The sequence below is a fragment of the Halichoerus grypus genome, chromosome 9 (genome assembly GCF_964656455.1).
Source record: "Halichoerus grypus chromosome 9, mHalGry1.hap1.1, whole genome shotgun sequence".
In the NCBI taxonomy this organism is placed as follows: Eukaryota; Metazoa; Chordata; class Mammalia; order Carnivora; family Phocidae; genus Halichoerus; species Halichoerus grypus.
Window position 1 is genome coordinate 120,202,734 of NC_135720.1, and position 20,341 is coordinate 120,223,074.

A 20,341-nucleotide genomic window follows, 5' to 3' on the forward strand; every position below is an offset into this window, starting at 1 on the left:
TTTTAAAAAGTACCCAAATAGGAAAAAATTATTCATTTTGGTTATCAAGCTATTGATTCTTCTGATTCTATAAGCAGCAAATATTATTAGCTTCCTATAGCTTTTAGGGAAACTTACACATCAGCACAGTATAGGCACTCAATATAAAAATTTTTATTGAACTATCCTAGCCAAAAAGATCGTAATTATTTCTGATGACTTAGTGCTGTAGATTTCTATTTTCCTTCTATACTAATTTTATTTTAGTATTACTTACGTGCTAACATTTCACCTCGCATTGTTGTATTTAGGGATCTTCTTCGCTATGCAAATACTACTCATATGGTATTAATTACAACCAGTTTCCTCCATCAAGGAAGAAACAATGCTTTTAACTCAAACCTATTGCATCAAAACTTTGTTTCATTGTAATAAGTGGTGGGAATAAGAAGAAAGGTGAAACTTGAAACACCAGAGTCTTATGTTCTCTTCCCCTGGTATTTCAGTGACACCTTCCCCACCTCAGTCTTCTTAGATTAGCTGTGTGACAAGAAAACCAAGTGGCGTCAGTCCTGAGTTCCACCCTAGACAGTTGGCTCTGACGCTCATCAAATGGAAGTCCCAAGCTGCGTTTTGTAAAATAAGGGCTTGAGCTGCCTCATCGCCAAGATCTCTTCCACCTCAAAATACTATGGCCCATTTCATAAAAATCAAAGGGCCCAAAACATCACTTTCCCCTTTATAATATGGCATAACAAGTTAACATTTCAGTGGCAGGAACTACAGGCATTTGAGTGAGGAAAACATTCTTACATAAAATTTCAAACAGCCAGTGTGGCAAAGGGCAGGCCTCTACCACAAGCAGATGAAACAATGAATGGTATGTAGATTCCCTGTGTTACCTTAGTGGACTCATTTCTCTGAATAGTTTGCCTCATGTTAGCCTAAATTATGATAGAGAGCACACTGGGATTGGAGGTAGGGAAGCAGAGTAGCCACTTTGCCTTTCCTGGCCCCTCTCCCTTGTTCCTACCACATTTATTTGGTAGCCTTCCCCCTCAGGATGGACTGTGCCACCATTCCCAGAAGTTACTATTGTAAACAGCATGGTCAGGAGGGCCTTGCTGAGAAGCTGACATCTGAGAAAAGGTTTAGAGTAGTTAAGGGAATGAGTAGATAGGTATCTAGGAAAGACTACCACAATCCAAAGCAAGTGCGAAGGCCCATAGGTAGAAGCATGTCGTAAGGATCCACAACCTAAGGTAGGTGCTCATTTTATAGATGAGCAAATGGAGGCTTAAAAATGCTGAGCACTCTGCCAAAGTCACATACCTAACACGTACCATGGCCACAGTCTGAAGCCAGAGAAAACACTAAGGCCCAGGGTCTAGGGTAGACCTGGATCTAAAGTTTTAGAATGTGTCCTGGGAATCCTATCTGCACCCCTGATTTGAGAACCCTTTCCTATATCACAGTGTCTCATGAAAACCTTCCTCCCTTCTGCCCCATGACAGTCATCTACAGATTTCCCCCACTATCCAAAAGTAGACCATCTAGGAAAACTTTCATAAGCCAAAATGGCATAAAGCAAAGAAACAATTGCCATTAATTTATATGGAATATTTTTGAGCATTCCCAGACCCAAAAAATAACTTCTCTTAGGCTTCCCTGATTCCTTAGGACACATCCTGCTTAACAGATGCACAAAAGTCGAGATAAAGCACAGATGCTCACAATCACTTTTCGAAGCTATGTTGTCTTGATGCTGAGATACTGAATGTAGTTCCTGGGGAAGAAGCACGATGCAACCACTCTCGCTGCTCAGGGTGCATGCTGCTTCACTGCAAAACAAGAGCTGAACACTATTTTTGCTATTTACCTTTTTTTTTTTTTTAAAGATTTTATTTATTTATTTGACAGAGAGAGACATAGCGAGAGAGAGAAAACAAACAGGGGGACTGGTAGAGGGAGAAGCAGGCCTCCCACGGAGCAGGGAGCCCAACATGGGGCTTGATCCCAGGACCCTGGGATCATGACCTGAGCCGAAGGCAGACACTTAATGACTGAGCCACCCAGGCACCCCGATATTCACCTATTTTCATAAAAGTGAAAATTTTCTTCAGATTTCCTTTGATTAGTGATAACAGGTACTAATATAGGTCTTTCATAAAAGCAGAGTGGTATAATGGGATCTTTCAAAAAGTGGGGGTGGGGGATGGGGATACTTGTTCTAACACTAACAATGGTTTGCATCTGTGAGCCTCCTCCTGCATCATCGTGCTGGCATTGGGCCTGATAAAAGGCAGCAACCAGAAGAGGTGCTGAATAGGTATAGTCCACACAATTTGATTTAATGAAATCTAACATGCCATTATGTGGGACATGGAGCTCGACCCTCACCCACATTTAAGGATGTTCTCACTGTTCCCTTCCTAACAGCAATAGTTATGCCCCCCTGCCTACTCCTCATTTTCCTGCTGTACTCACACCTCCTTGTCAGCCTCCCCAGGGTCCCCTCCCCCCAAAAAAAGGAATGAATGATCAAGGACACAGAAGAACAGTGCTCTCTGCCATTTGCTCTGGGTTTTTAATAGGCCACCCCTTACCCTTGCTATGACTACACAGCAAAGGGCCACACTGCTGCAATTTTATTTTGTTCTATAACCGGGTTAGTCAGGCAGTAACCAGATGTTCAACCTAGGCACCCGCCCTTTCCTACCATAATGCAATTCTCCAATGCATTTAGTCACCTGTCCCCCTCCCCTCAATGAGAGAAACCACAAGAGGTTTAGGCTTCCTAGAGATAAATATGGGGGTCAGCTCTCCAGCTATAAATTTCAACTCCTAGGACCAGCCAGGAAAAAGCCACTGGAGATGACAGTCTTTACCTCAGGTAATTAAATTGCTCAGTCCCCTTCCCAGGGGCCACTTGTCTAATTCCTATGCCTTTTTTTTAATTCCCAGTTTCATTCCCAGGCCTGGTTTTTCTCTCATCTCTCCCTGATTCTAACTTGGTGCCTGGCCACTACACTAGCCACTTGGTTCACAATCAACTCTGCTTCTTGCCTAACTTCCTGGGCTGGAAGTCCACAATAAGGACAGTTTAGATTCAGCCCTTTTGTGCTTCCATGTCCACAATCTGCTAACTGGTCCCACACAACCAGACAAGGAAATTCCACTCCCACTCCTGCTCCCACTCACTCAGCCATGCCCCAGTTTACCTTCTGGGCACTCAGGCCTCCCAGCTGTCATGAAACAAAATTAAGCAAATAGCTCACAGAGAATTGAAAAGGAAAATAATAAAGGTCATTAAAGGGTTAGAAATTAATGAAAAGTATGGAGTTATTCAATTTGAATAAGATAAAATTAAAGAATAAGATAAAATTAAAGATAAAGAATTTTCTTAAATAAGAAAAAGACTTACTAAATGGTCTTCAACACTGAAAATCGTTCTCAAAACTGAAAAGAGAAAACAACTTTCTATCTCCACTGATGATACAGGGAAAAACAAGTAAGCTTAAGAAGAAACTTAGGTACGTGGGGAAAGAAAAATTTAAGGTGAGAACTATTTTACATTACAATTGCAATCATTTTCTTGAATGGTCTTTCAAATAAATTATAGAATACAAACATTTGAGTTCCAATCTTGGATTGGCCAGCGATTGGGTGGGTGACTTTGAGTAGATAATTTCATTTATAAAATGAAAATCATATGAAGTCATTTCTGAAGTTCCTTTTCGCTGTAACATTCCATGACTGCATAATTTTCATTTCTTTGGGAAAAAAAAAATAAAGGCAATTCCAACATAACACCGTGAGACAAAAGGGAGTAATGCTGGACTAGATTTACTGTAGAAAGATTTCGTCCAACACTATGGTTTCAAGAATGACAGGAGATTACCAAAGAAGTTTGAGGAATGGTGGAAAAATCCAAAATCATGACAGTAATGAACACTGAACAGATAAGAAGCTGAAGACAAATTACTGAAAAACTATTATTTACACAGTTAAAAAAAAAAAGAACAATAAAGCAGGCTCTTGAAACATTTTCCCCATCAAAATGGGCAGGACTAAATGTTGGATAATTTGTTCCTACTTGGATGATGTCATCATGCTAGGTTTAACTACTTTTAATAACTAGTACATTTCCGTCATCTCTCACTTTCTCCCACATAAGATCAAATCAGCCTCTCAATGACCCACACTTCATGAGTCATAATTTTTCTGTTTATGATTCAGAAAAATGTCTTCAGTCAGTATTTCCCAGACTGCTGTGGGTTTATTCCAAGAACCAATTTCATCTTCATTGGTTTCCTACAGGAAACCAGACCAACTTCCTATTATTTTATTTTCCTTACTTTTAGCATACCATAGCCCACAGCAAATTAACTGGAAGTGAGAGTGATAGAAGACTTTATCCTGCACAAAGAGAAGCCAACATAAACAATGCCCAGTCTAGAAGTCACGGATTCAAAATTAAATATAAAATGTGCTAATATTAGAACCTTCCTTCAAAAAAGCTCCAAACCAAATAATAAAAATGTATTTTAATTAACCTTACTCTAAGTATTCCACTGTCAGAAAGAACGTTTGTTTAAGAACGACTGTCTAAGAATACAATAAATCCTACAAAGCTGATTAACACTGAGAAATCAATTATAAAAATATATGTATATATGTATGTACATATATATATATATATATATATATATATATATATATATATGTATGCTTGTATGTATTTTCCAACCTAACCCCCTAGCAAGCTGCTAAGACAACAGGGAGACAACTGAAGCCCAATACAGAGCCTTGGAGTGGTCAGGAAACAGAGCAACATTCCCCTAGCAACATGGCAGTCTGTCATCCCCAGCTGCCATCACTCCAGCCCCTGCCCCACACCCACTCTTTCTATGATTAAGAAAAAATCTGACACTAGATCACAGCAGAAATAGTGACATGGAACATGGATTTTTAAGGGACATTTTATCAGTGGTCTGTACTCATACTATTCCCCTAAAATACTAGTATTTCTCATGGACTACACAGAAAAAGATTTGTGAATGTGAAGAATTTTGGTATAAACATATATCAGATTCTCCTTAAGACTCTTTCCATTCTCATCACTCCTGATAACAGGTATAGTTTTAGGCTTTAAAAGCCCACAAGGTCACTAACTGGCAAGGAGCAGGATAATTTTATATCAAATTCAAAAGTTGATACATTAAAAAAAAAGCCTAAAAAGAATGCATTTAAGGCACATATTAAATATGGATAAACCAAGGGACTTGAAACATTAGCAATGGTTCTCAAAGTGAAATTCCCAGATCAGAGTCAGCATTACCTGAACATGTCCTAAAATGGAAGTTCTCACCCTACTCTAGACCTAATGAATCAGAAATTCTGGGGAAGGGCCCTGCAACCTGCAGCTGATGCTAAAGTGAGCCTTATCTATCATATTCTCTTTCTTCCTTCCTACACCAGGAAATTTCTAGAAAAGAATCCACTCAGTTTGCATTTCCCTCATAACCCCTCAACTTCTAAATCCTCTGTGCCCTGGTTAACTCCTCTATCATATGCTAAAATGCTCTTTTTAGAAGTATCTAGCACTGCTGATATTCCCTCCTCCTTGAAATGGCCTGATTTTTTACTTCTGTGACACAATTCCACTCTCCTGCCTGTCCCTCTCCTACTTTCCTGTCATCAGTGACTACTCTTCCTCCTCCCATTCTAAATGCACTCACGTCCCCTAGGTTCAAGCTTCAGTCCTCTACTCCTCTTTCTCTATCTGCCTCCTTGCTATCTCAAGAATTCCCAGAGCTGACTTTACACCTCTGTACCCCAAATCTCTCCCAAACCTCACAACATATTTTAAACTACCTTATGACCTACTTCACCTGAATGTATTTCAAGTACTGCCAGCAGAACATATCCAAGAGGGAATCTTTCATTTACCCTGTCTGACTCCAACAGTCCCTCCTTGAATGCCTGCTTCTACTATTGATACCATTAGTCGTCTGGTCCCCTGGGCAATGCATTGCTTTCCCTCTTCCCTGGCTCCCATATCTTATCAGCAGAGAGGTCAACCCTACCAGGCATCCCATGTCATTCACCCCATTCCCACCATCTTCCAACAGCTTCCTATATGTCTTCTGAGCCCTACCACTAGACTTACCTGTAAAACTCATCTCTCAATCAGTTTTCCCCATAGTCAAAAATATGCAGAGGCTGCCCAAAGGTAGCCCAACTTCCTACACAGCCTTACGTCACATTTCTCTTCAACAATTTTTTTGCTCAGCTAATCTAGAACGCTCATCATGTTATAGACATACCCCTAGTTTTCTCACTTCTGACTCTGGGCCTTACATCACTACCTCCATTTCAACTACCAGTTCCCACTAACTATGTCTGCAAATTTCTTCCATAAACCTCCTCCTTGATACCATCATAATGCCCTCAGACTGAAGTTCTCTCTCACCCTTCTCTAAAGACCCATAGATATTAGTGCCAGCCTCTGTCACTTGCCACAAATCACCCCTACACCAGTTCAGAACCTCCACAACAGAAGTGGGTTTTATACATCTTTGTGTCCTCCATTCCACCACACATGCAAATATTTGTTGGAGGGCTAAATGATCTTACAAGTCAAAATTCATATTCAATTAAGCACCATTTCTGCCAATTAGCTGGCCTTCAGGAGAAGCAGGCAAAACACAATAAAAACAGACAAACGTCACATACACAGCAACTTAGAATGAAATGACTCAATTTCCTAAGCTTTCTATACTTACAGTGCAACCAGCCTAGAATGATACCCACAACAGTAATAGGCTCACTTCAAGTAAGATAAGTACAACAGACTTTTTGAACTACAAAAACTTTTTGGAAAAAGGCGAAGACTGGTTCATTTAACACTAAAATGACAGGGGAGACCTTCTATAAATAAATCTTCATAAAATTTCCTACATCTTTCCCACCATGCCAGTTTATAGCTCCAGGGGTACTAAACTATCTATAATCACAAAGGAAAGTTCTTAATCTAAAGGAATTAAGGAATTGAATAACAGAGCATTCATACCAAAACATTCAAATTTTGCCTGGAAGATACTCTCACGTTGGTCAAGAAGCCCAAGAAGCGACTAGATAAATTATAATGTGGAAGATGGACTAATTGTTCCAGTTCGGGATAAATAGTCTTCACACCTGGAATAATAAAGAGAGTGACTACTTCTCTACAGAAAAGAGGTGGTAATCTCTCCTGGCATAGTATGCATAAGATACCCTATAAAATGAGAAAAGATATTCAGAATCATTTAGAAAAACAGCTCTGCTCTAACTGAAAGACCTTGATAACTTTCACAGCCCAAAGGTTAACACTGGATACTGAACAGAATCATCACAGATTAAGAAAGGGGAAAAATTTTTTTCCGAGACAGCACAGATAAGAAGCATAATTATTGATATGTAGCTATCCTTCAAGGATAACATGTTAGAGAAAAATGTAAATTACGAGGATTTATACACTATTTTTAAATTTAATATTACAAGACTGGGTTAACCACTATGTTTCTCTCACTATATTCCACACCTGGTTTCATTTTATTTAGTTTATAGTTTCTCCCTTAAACTAGCAGAGATATAAAACAGGCATAAAGATTCCATTCCTTCTAAAGTTGGGGATATGGAGGAATACAAATCACCTTAAGTATTTCTGAAATAACACTGCTGAATTTGTTCATTAAACAGCAAAAAACAAAAAAACAAACAACAAAAAACCGATAGATTCTTTGGACTTTTTTTGGCAGGATGGCGGAGGACTCTTTTAACTTAGAGTTATTTGCTCTTATTTCTCAGCTCCACTATTCTGATTGAGTAAGTGTCTAAATAGAACTTGTATCATTCCTGGCTTCAGATTTCACTCACTCAAGTGAACACTGGGATATAGCAACAAAAATGGAAATTTGAATTAAGCAGATTGCTAGAGCTAGGGATGGGCTTCTCAGGTTTACTGCAATTTGTTCCAGAAAGAAAAACTAAAGAGAGGTAGGTAGACTACCAGAGTATCTGAATTAAGGGAAAGAAATCAACATTAGCTGTATCATACTGAGGAGACAAGAAGCTAAAAACAGTTTTTCTTCCCATAATTTTTACTACTTACAATAAAAAGTTAATTCAGTTAATTTTAACATATTATTGAACTCAAAATATATTATTTTCTCAGCCAATAATATAACCACTACCAAAAATTAATATTAAAGTAGAAGTTTTATTGCGTTACATTTTCCAACATTTTAACAAAACACTTCATTCACAATGTGATTTGAAATGGCAGAAAATAGACTACAAGATTAACCCAAAATAAATGAATACTGCTATTTTAATGTTAGCAGTAAGATTTTATATTGCTCAGTAACAGAGAATACACTTTTAAAAAGTATTAGTATTTCTATTAGATTCATTAATTAAACTCGAAGACCAGGAGTAGTGCCTATATTAAGAAACAACAACAACAAAAGGAACAGAAAAAAGTAAAATGCGGAACAACTCAGGAACACAGCCAGAGAAATCAGACCGTAAAAATGGCTTACTTTAACGTGGCTCTGGGCTCCAAGGTTGTAGATCTCTGTAGGCTTTACTTCATTAATGATCTTCACAAGGCAGGTACTGTCAGTGAGGTCACCATAGTGCAACTTCATGTCTTTAGAATTCAAAAGCATACCATTAGATAGAAGAAAACATCAGCCCATTTTTTTAAAAATATCAAAATTGAAAGGCGTATTTTGAAAGTCTGAAAACCACACTGGTTTCAGAGCAGCAGAGTATAACTGTCATCTTTAAAGAACCTAAATGGTAGAAAGATACATTTGTTGTCTGTCTGTTTACAAATGCTACAAAGAGGATTTGTAAAAACTCAAATGAACTTTTTTTTTAAATCTTATCAAGACAGATGTTATACAGTTAATGTATCTTTTTTTTTTTTAAAGATTTTATTTATTTATTTGACAGAGAGATAGAGAGAGTGCACAAGCAGGCAGAGAGAGAGGGAGAAGCAGACTCTCCACTGAGCAGGGAGCCCGACGCGGGGCTCGATCCCAGGACCTTGGGATCATGACCTGAGCCGAAGGCAGCCGCTTAACTGACTGAGCCACCCAGGCGCCCCTACAGTTAATGTATCTTACGGTTCCCAGGTAGTTTGTAAGATGTGTTACATAACAGTGAGATTCAGACAAAAGAAAAAAAAAAAAAAACCTCACGAAAATGCATATATTGTCTAAAGAACTCTGTAATACACCAGTAATAGTGAATCAGATACTTTTATCTAGCGATTTTAAAGTACTTCATAAACATCAATCCTTAAGCCAACCACGAAATGCCTGATGTAGAGACATAACTGATTAGGACAACTAGCCTATTCTAACCCTAAATCTCAGCATATCCTTACATTGACACATGTAGATAGGTGATTTGCTAGCTTGATATTTTGTTATTTTTACATAAAAATGATCTATGTCTAGACCCAATGGCACTACCATTCTGCACTTTGCACGCAAATGATAATAATTTTCAAGAAGGATGTACTGAATAACCTGAATATTAAGGTAAAGGGCCTTTAGTGGAGACAACTACGTTAACCTGCAAATATTTGGTGCTCTGAAATGAATACAAAATGATTTATGCTTTACATGCTGACTGAATCATCCCTGCTAGCTGGAAAAACTGGACAAGCAAAGCAGGCTGAACTTGGGAGTTAAAAACCCAGGGTCCTGGTCCTAGCTCTGTCTTTTACATGGTATGTGACCTCAATAAAGTTACCACCTCTCTCTGCCTCTATTTCCTCATCTGTAAAATGGTTTCACTCACAAGCTTAGTAGCTGCTATAAAGGGCAAATGAGAAAACACTGTGACTGGGCTATGTAGACTATCTGGCTACATTCAGGCAACCTTATTAAAAATAACATGCAACTGCAAATACTGACAGTGATTTGTAAAGCAATTAAATATTGTTTTGATTGCCACCTGTTTTTGGACCTGTCTTCACAAATTATTTTAAAAATTAAATAAATGTACAAAGATCGCTTAGCTTGATTACATTAGACCAAACATAAAAAGCAAAGGAGTGTTCTGTGAATATGGACCTGATCTTACTTGAGGGGATAAGGACACCTGGAGAAGGGTGATCAAAGGCATGTCTACTCTTGGTTTCTTGAGCAGCATCACCTGACCAATAACCTGTAACAGCCTAACCAAGATGACACTGTGGCCCAGGGGCAGCAAGCAATGGAAGGGTTTTCAAAGCATGCAGATAGCATTCGATGTAGGCAATTCATGGGTAAATAATTGCAACTTGATGGGCTTTGAGAAAAATGACATCTGAAAATAACTTATCATAATATAGGAAGCTACAGAAAGAAATTTTAGTAAAGAAAATGACTTACTTCCTTCAATATGAGCCTGGGGGTTCTTATACAGATGTTCAATTCGACCTGTATTGAATGAACTGGATCGCCGCACAATTCCATGGACCTGCATTTTTTATAATGCGGAAAGATAAGAAATTATAAATGTGCAATGAGGATTAATAAGCAACTCAGAGGTTCTTTTGTTAATGCTTACCTTGTGAAAAAATAACTATAACTTATAAGCCTATAACTTATGAACATTATCTTTAAATTATTAAAAATAGTCACACTGCTTACTTTCTCCCCCACCACTGCCCACCAGCCACCAGCATTGTACCTCCATCTCTCTGCCATGTTTTCACTGCCAATCTCAACAAAAGTAATTAGAGAATTATGTGACTTCACAGCAAATGCTTAGTTACAGATACTCAAATGTCTCCTTTTCCAAACACACACACACTTAGAGCCCTGCTGCTGACAAAATATCTCTTCAGTTTGAAACCGAAGACAGACCATGTGAGGCCATATCGGTAAAACTGCCCTGCAGCCTCTGTAACACAAAGCATGAGGCTGAGAGGCTCTGATGCCACCACATCCTTCCAGTGTCCTCAGAGCTTTGCATCGTGCACCTATTACATATATATATAAATATACCTGCATCCACAAATATAAACAAACAGCAGCTGCTATTATCCAGCTTTGCAGAAAAGAAATAGCATAGATTAGGGACAAGACTTATACTCTACTAGATTTAAGATATCAAGAAAACTCAAATGAAGAAAGGATTTTTTATTTTTTTTAATTTTTATCTTTACCTTAACCATTATTAGTATGAGGGGGAAGAAAGTCCTTGGAACAAGAATGCATACCTGTCTGATACCAAAGAAAAGACTATTTGTATCTGACACATAAGAGAAATTGTTCAAGACCTGGTCTCACTTCCTCCTTATGTCAAGATTGCTCCCTTTGTGTTGCCAATGCTAATACAAGCTTATGTCACCAGCTGCCCAAGTTCCAGTTCTACTGGGGGCAGTTTTAATCCTTCACTTATTTTAGAAGTGTTCCTTCGAATGTTGGGCAGTTTCATTTGCAGCTGAATACACTTCTATATTTTAACTCAATCGTTTTCTGTCTGTTTCAAACCGAAATTAATCCTTGGCATGACTCGAATATTCCAAATGCTGGGGGGGGGTGCAGAATTATAAGCACATAAGACTTTCTTTCAAATAGAAAGACATCTCATCGTCATTTTATATGCCATACATGAGAAATTAACTTCTGCAAAGGATACAACACACCCACAATTAATAATTCTTTTGGTTAGCTGCTTTAGCCAAAGAAAAAAGCACTCATCCACACTATTTTCCAAAAGAACTAAGCCCAAGAAAATGTGGTAAAAATGAAAATATTTTTAAGAAGGGAACATCACAAACTTCGTTAACTAAAATTTTAGGAGGCAAACTGTAAAATCTAGGAAATGTTAAATTGAGATTTGAGTATACGTCTCCATTCCTTAATTTAGAAGTGGATAAAATAACACATCAAGCTTAGAATTTATTCTACTTCATGGTCTCCTATTTTTTAAGTTGTTAACTTAATTGTAAAGTTGAACTGCTCTACAAACAATAATTTTAACAAACAATTTTTTGTTTAATAAAAACCAAGTTCACATACTTACATATAGCAAAATTGGTGTTTGCCACCAAGTTATTTCTGAAATATAGCTCTCTTAGATGTAAGTAGAACTTTATTTCATTGGATATAAAGGAATCTCTATGTTCTAAAAACAGATCATTTAATTTTGACAATGAAAATAATAATAATAATATGATTTAGTCTATCTTTTCTCTTAATTGCTGGATTCTGGGTAAGTCACATATTCCAACATCCTGAAAAAAGAGAAACTCCATATACATACACCTTGCATATAAACATTAAAGGCTCTGATAAAAATATTAAATGATACTGATGGATTCAATTAAAATCAGACAACTACACAAAGTCACAGCAAATAAATAACATAGGACTTTTTGTCACACTTATAACGAAAAGCATTAAGCCATAGGTTTTTTTTTAATATGAAAAAATGTGTTTTAATTTCCCCTCACTCCCAACTTTTGGTATGTGTATACAGGGAAAGAAAGACCTGCCAAATGCTTAATCCATGACAGCAAGTATTATTCTAAGAACTAATGAAAGCTGAGTCTGTCTGCCTCAGAGACAGGTGAAATACAAACTTTAAGACAAGCCAAAATGTGTGCAAACTGGATAATCTAGTTAAGAATTTGAGATTAGCAGCTTTCTCTTTACAGAAGGGATGTATGTAAGGTTATTGTTTGTTTTTATAAGGATTTGGGGGGAAAAAGAGATGAGTTAGGAAACCAAAGCGAAAAGATAAATGAGCTGAATATGACTCCATGTAAACTTAATCAAAATCACTATTATGTTGTAGCAGTTCAAAAAGAAAATATAATTCTGAAAAACTGAAGTCTTAAACAGAAAGGAGTATTTTGACAAACAAATTTCATGTCCCATTTAACTAAGTTGATGAAAAGGAAAATTTCAACTTCTCTCAACATCAGAACAAAGTTAGTTTGATTTCAAAACCTAGAGTCAGATTAGGCAATATAACAGAGAAATGCTTGCTCATTTATTTGTTTACTTATTACAATCACTAAAACAGAAAATTGTTACCACTGGACTTCATATCCTTCAGTATCTGTTTGTTATTTCAATCAAGAAAGAAAATTATTACCACTAGATTTCAAATTCTTCAATGTCTAGATTTCTCTTGGAAGCAAGGATAACTCCCCAGGGATGTTCAATGCCACTTGCTTTTTGAAAAGCACAGATTATAGAGGTAACGTCAATAGCTAACGTGTACATGGCAATGACCATATGCCAGACACTGCTCTTCATAGACATTAAATCACCTATCCTCACAACACCCTTCCTTATATTACTTCCATTCTACAGGTGAGGACACTGCCTGAGATCACACAGCCAGTGGAAGTGGTCAAGCTAAACTGTACACATGGTCCATCCTACCAACACTCAGTATGTTTTCAAAATGAAATACATAAAACTTTTGCCTTTTTTCACCAAGGCTTCTAGGGTATTCAACAACCCAGAAAAAATACCTTACAGATTCTCACAGATCATGAATGGATGCATGGGAACCCCATGTTCTAACAAATAATCTCCCAGAGATAACAACTGGACAATTCTTATATGTCATTTCCTTTCTGTTCTCCTTATACTCCCTAGTCATAATTCCTCTCTTAGAAGAAAACCCACAATTTACCTATTCTTTATTTTAAATTCTAATATGCTATGTTGTATTTGTTGCCATGTTATTTAATATTTAATATAAATTTTTCATTTATTCCCAGACATATTTTTGCTTTTAAAAGATTTAAATTTGTCTTTTGTTTTTCTGGTTTCTCTGTGTTTTAGGGTACAAAATGGGTACAAAAGTATGTGTTGTTGTCTTATCTGCTAACAATGATGCTAGGAAGGCACTCGAAACTTTCATAAGAAGCTTCATTTCTATTAATGTTCCTTTTCCCCTCATGCCCAGAAGGAATGCACACAGGGCTAAGATCCTAGGAAATGTAACAGGCCTGCCTTTCACTAATGCTAATTAATAAACTGGACTAAGGAGCCTTCTATAAACTCTGTATCCCTAGGCTTGTGAGCATCAAGTACTGGGTCATCTTGTCACTCTTGTATCAACTAAAGCCCCACAAATCCCACAGAACTCCTCTGGACTGTTTTCCATGTACTGTCTCACCTAATCTTCAAGACAACCTTAGGAAACAGGTACATTTATCATCCCCTTTTACCTGAGAAACTAAGTCTCAGAAAGGCCCAATGACCTGCCCAAGGCCACAGAGCCAGCCGGTGGCAAAGGAGGATTAGAACACGGACTGTCCAGCACCCAAGCCTAAGGGTCTCCTTGCCACAGTGAGCTAGATGGCCTCTTTCACTTTTATTGCTCTGAAGATGGTTGACGGGTGCTTAAGGGAGAATTATCCTTTGCACTTCAACAACTGTAGAATTAAATATTTGAAGTTTTAAAGGGCAATTTTTTAAAAAGATTTTATTTATTCATTTGCGTGAGAGAGACACAGAGAGCACAAGCAGGGGGAGAGGCAGAGGAAGAAGCATACTCCCTGCTGAGCCAGGAGCCCAGTGCGGGGCTTGATCTCAGGCTCCCGGGATCATGACCTGAGCCGAAGGCAGACGCTTAACCGACTGAGCCACCCAGGCACCCCTAAAGGGCGATCTTTTTTAATAAAACCGGATAATTCTTAGTTTTCCTCTTCATGAGATGACACCTATATTCTATAAATAATAAGTGTTAGATTCATTCTCTTTGTGCTCTCCTTAATGATTAATGTTAAGTAAAATTCAAGAAACAGGCAACATTAAAAACTGTAACTTTAAACCTTTAGAGTCTCTTCTCAGTGAGAACTGGACCAGGAATAAAGCAAACCTTCACTTTCTCATATTAAATAGTTCATTCAGGGACGCGTGGGTGGCTCAGTTGGTTAAGCATCTGCCTTCAGCTCAGGTCATGATCCCAGGGTCCTGGGATCGAGTCCCGCATCGGGCTCCCTGCTCAGCAGGGAGTCTGTTTCTCTCTCTCCCTCTGCCCCTCCCCACTGCTCATGCTCTCTGTCTCTCTCTCAAATAAATAAATAAAATCTTTAAAAGTAAATAAATAAATAGATAGATAGCTAGATCATTCAGAACACAACCAGATGCATGCATTTCAGTGGCCACATTAGAAGGCCCCACAGCTTCAGGAATCTAAGTGTGAGGTCATACAAAGTATTTAACCATAACTAATCAGTCTATTCATACATATGATATTCCTTTTCAAGTAATATGCAAATGTCTATTTTTGCTTTAAAGTTAGCCAAGCTTTTTATACCTTTACTCTGCTTTTTTGACTAAAGAAAAAGTAAAGGAATATATGTAACTATGCTATGCTAATTCTGTAGATAGTGTTTGTCTTTGCCTATGTGGCCACCTCATCACTACCCCACCAACCTATCTCTGCTCTTCAATTTGCCCCCCTCCAGTTGACTACTGCTTGTCCGTAGAGTCCATGCCTCCCCACCTTCACAATGAAAGGCTGACTTTGCCATTGCTAGACAATTAAAGTTTGCCCCTTTCTGTTCTAGGAAGAACTCAGCCTCATTATCAAGCCTATTCATAGAATCTGTAGCTCTTCTTCCCAGTGTTTATTTATTCCTGGTTTGTACTCTGCTACCCCAAAGTATATTGTTTCCAGTTATTTCTTAGCCTAGTAATATTCCTTATACAAAGACTAAATCCAAAATAGTGTAAGAGCTCAGAGAAGGAAAACCCCACCAATTAAGGTACCTTAAAAAATTCTGTTCATCTTCACCTTATGATTAAATGATCTCATTTGAACCTATAGTTGTACTGGCTCTCAAACTGTAAGATCCAGGAGAGTGGCATCAGCAACAACTGGGGGCTTATTAGAAAGGCTGATTCCCAGACCCCAGAACCAGCCATCCTCACCTTTATGGGGCCTCTGGGTGGCTCTGATGCACACTGCAGGTTGAGAACCTGCTGAGTTGCTGATGTTGACCCTCTGGATTCAGGTACAGACAGGTGTCTCCTCTTACCCTACTGAATGCAATTTACTAACCCTATTATCTTCCTCATGGTCTTGAGCAACCAGGGACTGCTGGCTGATAATTCTGGAAAATTTCCAATATAGCCTCTTCAAAAAATTTACTTCAACCCAAGCTCAAAAAAGATGAAGTCTGTGCCACCATTATATTTCCCTTAATAGCTTATCCTCCAATTACAGCCATCTCTTAAAATGGAAGACAGCAGCCTATTAAAATTGAATACAATATGGATAAACACCTTTTCACTCCCCTATTCCTACAAAGCTCATACTTCCTCTGGACTATGAGAAGGAATTATTTCTGATTATGCTTTGTAGTTCTATACCTTCCTCCTGTATTGTCTATATTATCTCCTTCTATCAATTTATGGATCTCACTCCTAAACCTCTCTTCTCTTGCCAATCATTGTTTCAATGATTCATTTCTCCCATTAACTGTGATTTGCCAAGTGGGCCTTCTATTGCCTTTATCAGAATCAAATCCGCTTTTATGATTTCGAATGCCAATGGAACAAAAACATCTGTAGCTCACCTGGCAGTCCTAGGTTCTCATTACATTTATTTCTAAGTCTGTCATCCATTTGGGAACACTACTACCCATCTTCTGAAGTCTGCTAGTTCCTTAACAAGCCACCTAAGTGGAGCTTTGAATGTCTCTGTGCATGCCTTCTTCCTAGCCATTTCCAGTAACACTAAGAGCACCATCATGTTGACTGAGACTATTCACTGTCTACCATATAGACCTTAACCCTAGGCCCTATCACTAGTCTACCACATTATCACAGTGACTACTCCACCTCATACCACCATACCTGCTCCGTTTTCCTCTGGACTAGCTGCAGATACTTGTTGCCACAATCCTCATCTCATGTCTTAGTCCCCCATGTCCTCCTTGGAAGTAAATTTCAACATCCATGCAGTTTAAGCACTCTTTCTGACATACCACCTCACTCTTCAAAACTGCAATGACCATGATGGGGTTCAGGACATGCTACCCCAAAATATGGCACCTTGGTGTATGGAATATTTTAAGCTGAAGGAATTTGACAAAACAATAGAACCAGGGAAGTCGCTCTAACTTTCCCCCTGCTCTTCTCCCTTAAAATAGTCATGAAACGCTCCAGTGAGAAGTACCCTCCACCATAACTGGAAAAAAGGAACATCCTTATCTCTGAAGCCAAGGGGATGTCAAAAAGAATCCAAACAAACAGATCTTGTTAAGTTTCCCATACTTACCTCATACTCCTTGACCTGTCATATTTCTCCAAGACCATCAATTCTCCATCGAACCTAACATAAAAATACTTAGCCTTAACGGTTTCTTTGGATCTTCATTTCCTTATAAAGGTTCCCAGTCACATAAAACTTATATTAAATAAACTTGTATGCTTTTCAGTTTAATTTTCAGACCCAGCCGGGGACCCTAAGAGGGTTGAGGAAAACTATTTTCCTCCTCCACATTAAACCAACAAAGATTAACAGGAGAAATGTCTATCGTTTTCTCAAACTCCTTCTATTTTCTCAAACTCCTTCAGCTTAAAATATCCAATATGCTAAAGTACCACATCTTGGGGTGGCACATCCTGAACCCCATCAGTTCTTACTAAGTTCCTTCTCCAGGTTCACTTGATACACAGCCAAATCACTAACTCCTCTCTAGCTACCAAACACCTCTCAGCCAGTGCCAACACCTGAAACAAAGTAATTTATCTGCCAATCCTTCCCTTTTAGATTTATTGAAGCACTAAATTAATGTAGTCTGAATAAATTATCAGTCTTTATCTAAAACCAACTCTTCTGTACTATATATGATCTACTCTAAAATTCTCTGCTCTGCAGAATATGAATGTATCACTCAATTATAGGAATCTGTATATGAACATAAGTGTACATGTATACTTTCATAATTAATTTGTCTTATTTTCATATTTTTGCAAGATATAAAACTAGCTGGTTAGGTAAGGGAACAGAAGGTGCTAAACATATCTCCTATTACTTCTTAAAGTCTAAAAGTCAAGGCTCTCAGAAAAGATTATGAGTTATAGTAAGAAAATTTATTTCCTTTTCTTCAAATCCTGTTGGCGTTTAGATGCCAAATTCCTTGCTGTTGTTTTTCCATCTGCCCACAGTGCACATTTTTTTTTAAACAGTACACCTGCAAACAGAATAATCCAGAGAATCCAAATTTATTAATGTAAACACTCCCAAATCAGGCCAGAGCATATGGGTCACTGTATAGGTTTTTGTTTTTTGTACAGCATGAACTTATATACAGAAAACTGTTCTTAAAAAAGGTAACATGTACACATGAAGTTACATCAAACTTAATATGTAAAACCCATTTCCTTTAAGGAAAGCAGAAAATGTTGGAGGAGAGGACAAAAGAGGAGAAAAAGAAGACGACAATGATGATGACGCCAGCAGCAAACCCAGAAGTTTCAGCTTCCATAAAATATATGGCTGCCTATTAGAATGAAAAAAACCTCTGAGTGTAAATGTTTCATTCAAGCTTGCCAAAGATCAGCTTAGTTTTTATTGCTCTGTGCAATTTCCGAATTAAGTGACTTCACTGTGAGTGGGACTTTTTTATGTAACACATTACATCATAAATTAACCCTAATAATGTTATAGCTTTTAGCTTACCCAGGCTGCTTTATCTGAGAATGTGGGAAGCGTGCAAAGCAGTTAAACACTAAGGAACAGGGGGAAGCCACCAATGCTCACCAGCAGATAAATAGCACAATGAGCTGGCATGGTTACAAGCCAAGCGGCACATTCTTCCCCTGATTTTGATTTGTTATCGGAGTTTCAGTGGAAAACACACACAGGAGGACGGCGGCAGAGGAAGCAGGAGGCCACTGTGTCCAAGTGATTCCACCAGCCTGTGCTTGCTCACTGAGTCACTCACCTCGTAGCCTTTCTCCAGCAGGAACTCAGCCAAGTATGAACCATCCTGGGAAGAGAAGGAAAATTGACAATTGTCAGACCCATCACGGCTAGCGTAGAAGGCAGCCAAGGCTGAGAGCTTTGAGAAATGCACTGAAGGGGCTACATGAACTTAAATTAAGGATCATGGCAACCAGAATAAAAATAATACAGCTAATGATGGTAAAAACAGAATAGTATTCCTCTTTCCACTGTTCACTAAGCATTTTCATAGACACTATTTCACTTGAGCACCACAGAAGCATGGCAAAGTGTTATCATTGATTAATTTACTGGGTAAGAAACAAAATCCAGGGACATAATATGGGGCAAGAGAGAGAACATGACATTTTGACGGATGTGGGTTTAGTTAGGTTTGGCCACTTACTAGCTGTGTGAAATACGCAAAATATGTGTAGCAAAGCAGAAGGCCCTGGTACTACAGGAACAAAACACAGGAATCAGACTAATTCTGGGTGGTTGTGAAAGAGGAATTGCGGGTGAAGAAATGAGATGGGAGCTGTGAGGACTTGGGGAGAACACAGGTGAGTGTAAGGAGGAGGCAGGGAACACCAGAGCGTTATTAACATTGCTAAAAAAAAGACACTATGGCAGAGAGGAGGTAGGTGAGCGCCTTTGTGGGGGAAGACCTTCTAGGCACTGGTGGGAGTTGGCTTCTAACTCAAGGGTTCTGGAAAGTCACTGAAAAAAGTTTTGGGGGTTGGGTGCTAAACACGATCAGATTTGTATTATTATCACTGAATATATATGCATAACACACACACACTCATAAACTTTAAATAAAAGAAGGTTATTTATTTTTTGTAAAGTAGGAAGGATGCATCTTTTTTTCAAATATTTTATTTATTTGAAAGCAAGAGAGAGCACAAGCAGGGTGAAGGGCAGAGAGAGAAGCAGACTCCCTGCTGAGCAGGGAGCCTGATGTGGGACTCGATCATGGGACTCCGGAATCATGACCTGAGCCGAAGGCAGACGCTTAACCAACTGAGCCACCCAGGTGCCCCAGGAGGATGCATCTTAAATCGCGCAGTTATTCCCTACATTAAGATGAAGGTATCTGACTAAACACAGATTCTCAACTGGCTTTTAATAACTCTCATAAAAATTTCTAAGGTGCCTGGGTGGCTCAGTCGTTAAGCGTCTGCCTTCAGTTCAGGTCATGATCCCAGCGTCCAGGGATCAAGCCCCACATCGGGCTCCCTGCTCAGTGGGAAGCCTGCTTCTCCCTCTCCCAAGCCTGCTTGTGTTCCCGCTCTCGATGTCTCTCTATCAAATAAATAAATAAAATCTTAAAAAAAAAATTCTACATAAGGGGGAATGCTATTTAAACTAAAATATTTCATGTGCC

General features: G+C 38.5%; 1 protein-coding gene across 2 annotated transcripts in view; it reads right to left on the reverse strand.

Moving 5' to 3' along the window:
* GMDS (GDP-mannose 4,6-dehydratase) overlaps positions 1–20,341 on the reverse strand; it is a 641,507-nt gene that overhangs the window by 465,216 nt on the left and 155,950 nt on the right. For both annotated transcript variants that reach the window (XM_078055620.1, XM_036106055.2), the window contains exons 2-4: positions 18,956–19,000; positions 10,413–10,500; positions 8,565–8,674 (exon numbers count right to left, since the gene is read on the reverse strand). In XM_078055620.1, coding sequence (XP_077911746.1) covers positions 8,565–8,674; positions 10,413–10,500; positions 18,956–19,000 — 243 coding nt within the window. The remainder of the gene's footprint in view (positions 1–8,564; positions 8,675–10,412; positions 10,501–18,955; positions 19,001–20,341) is intronic.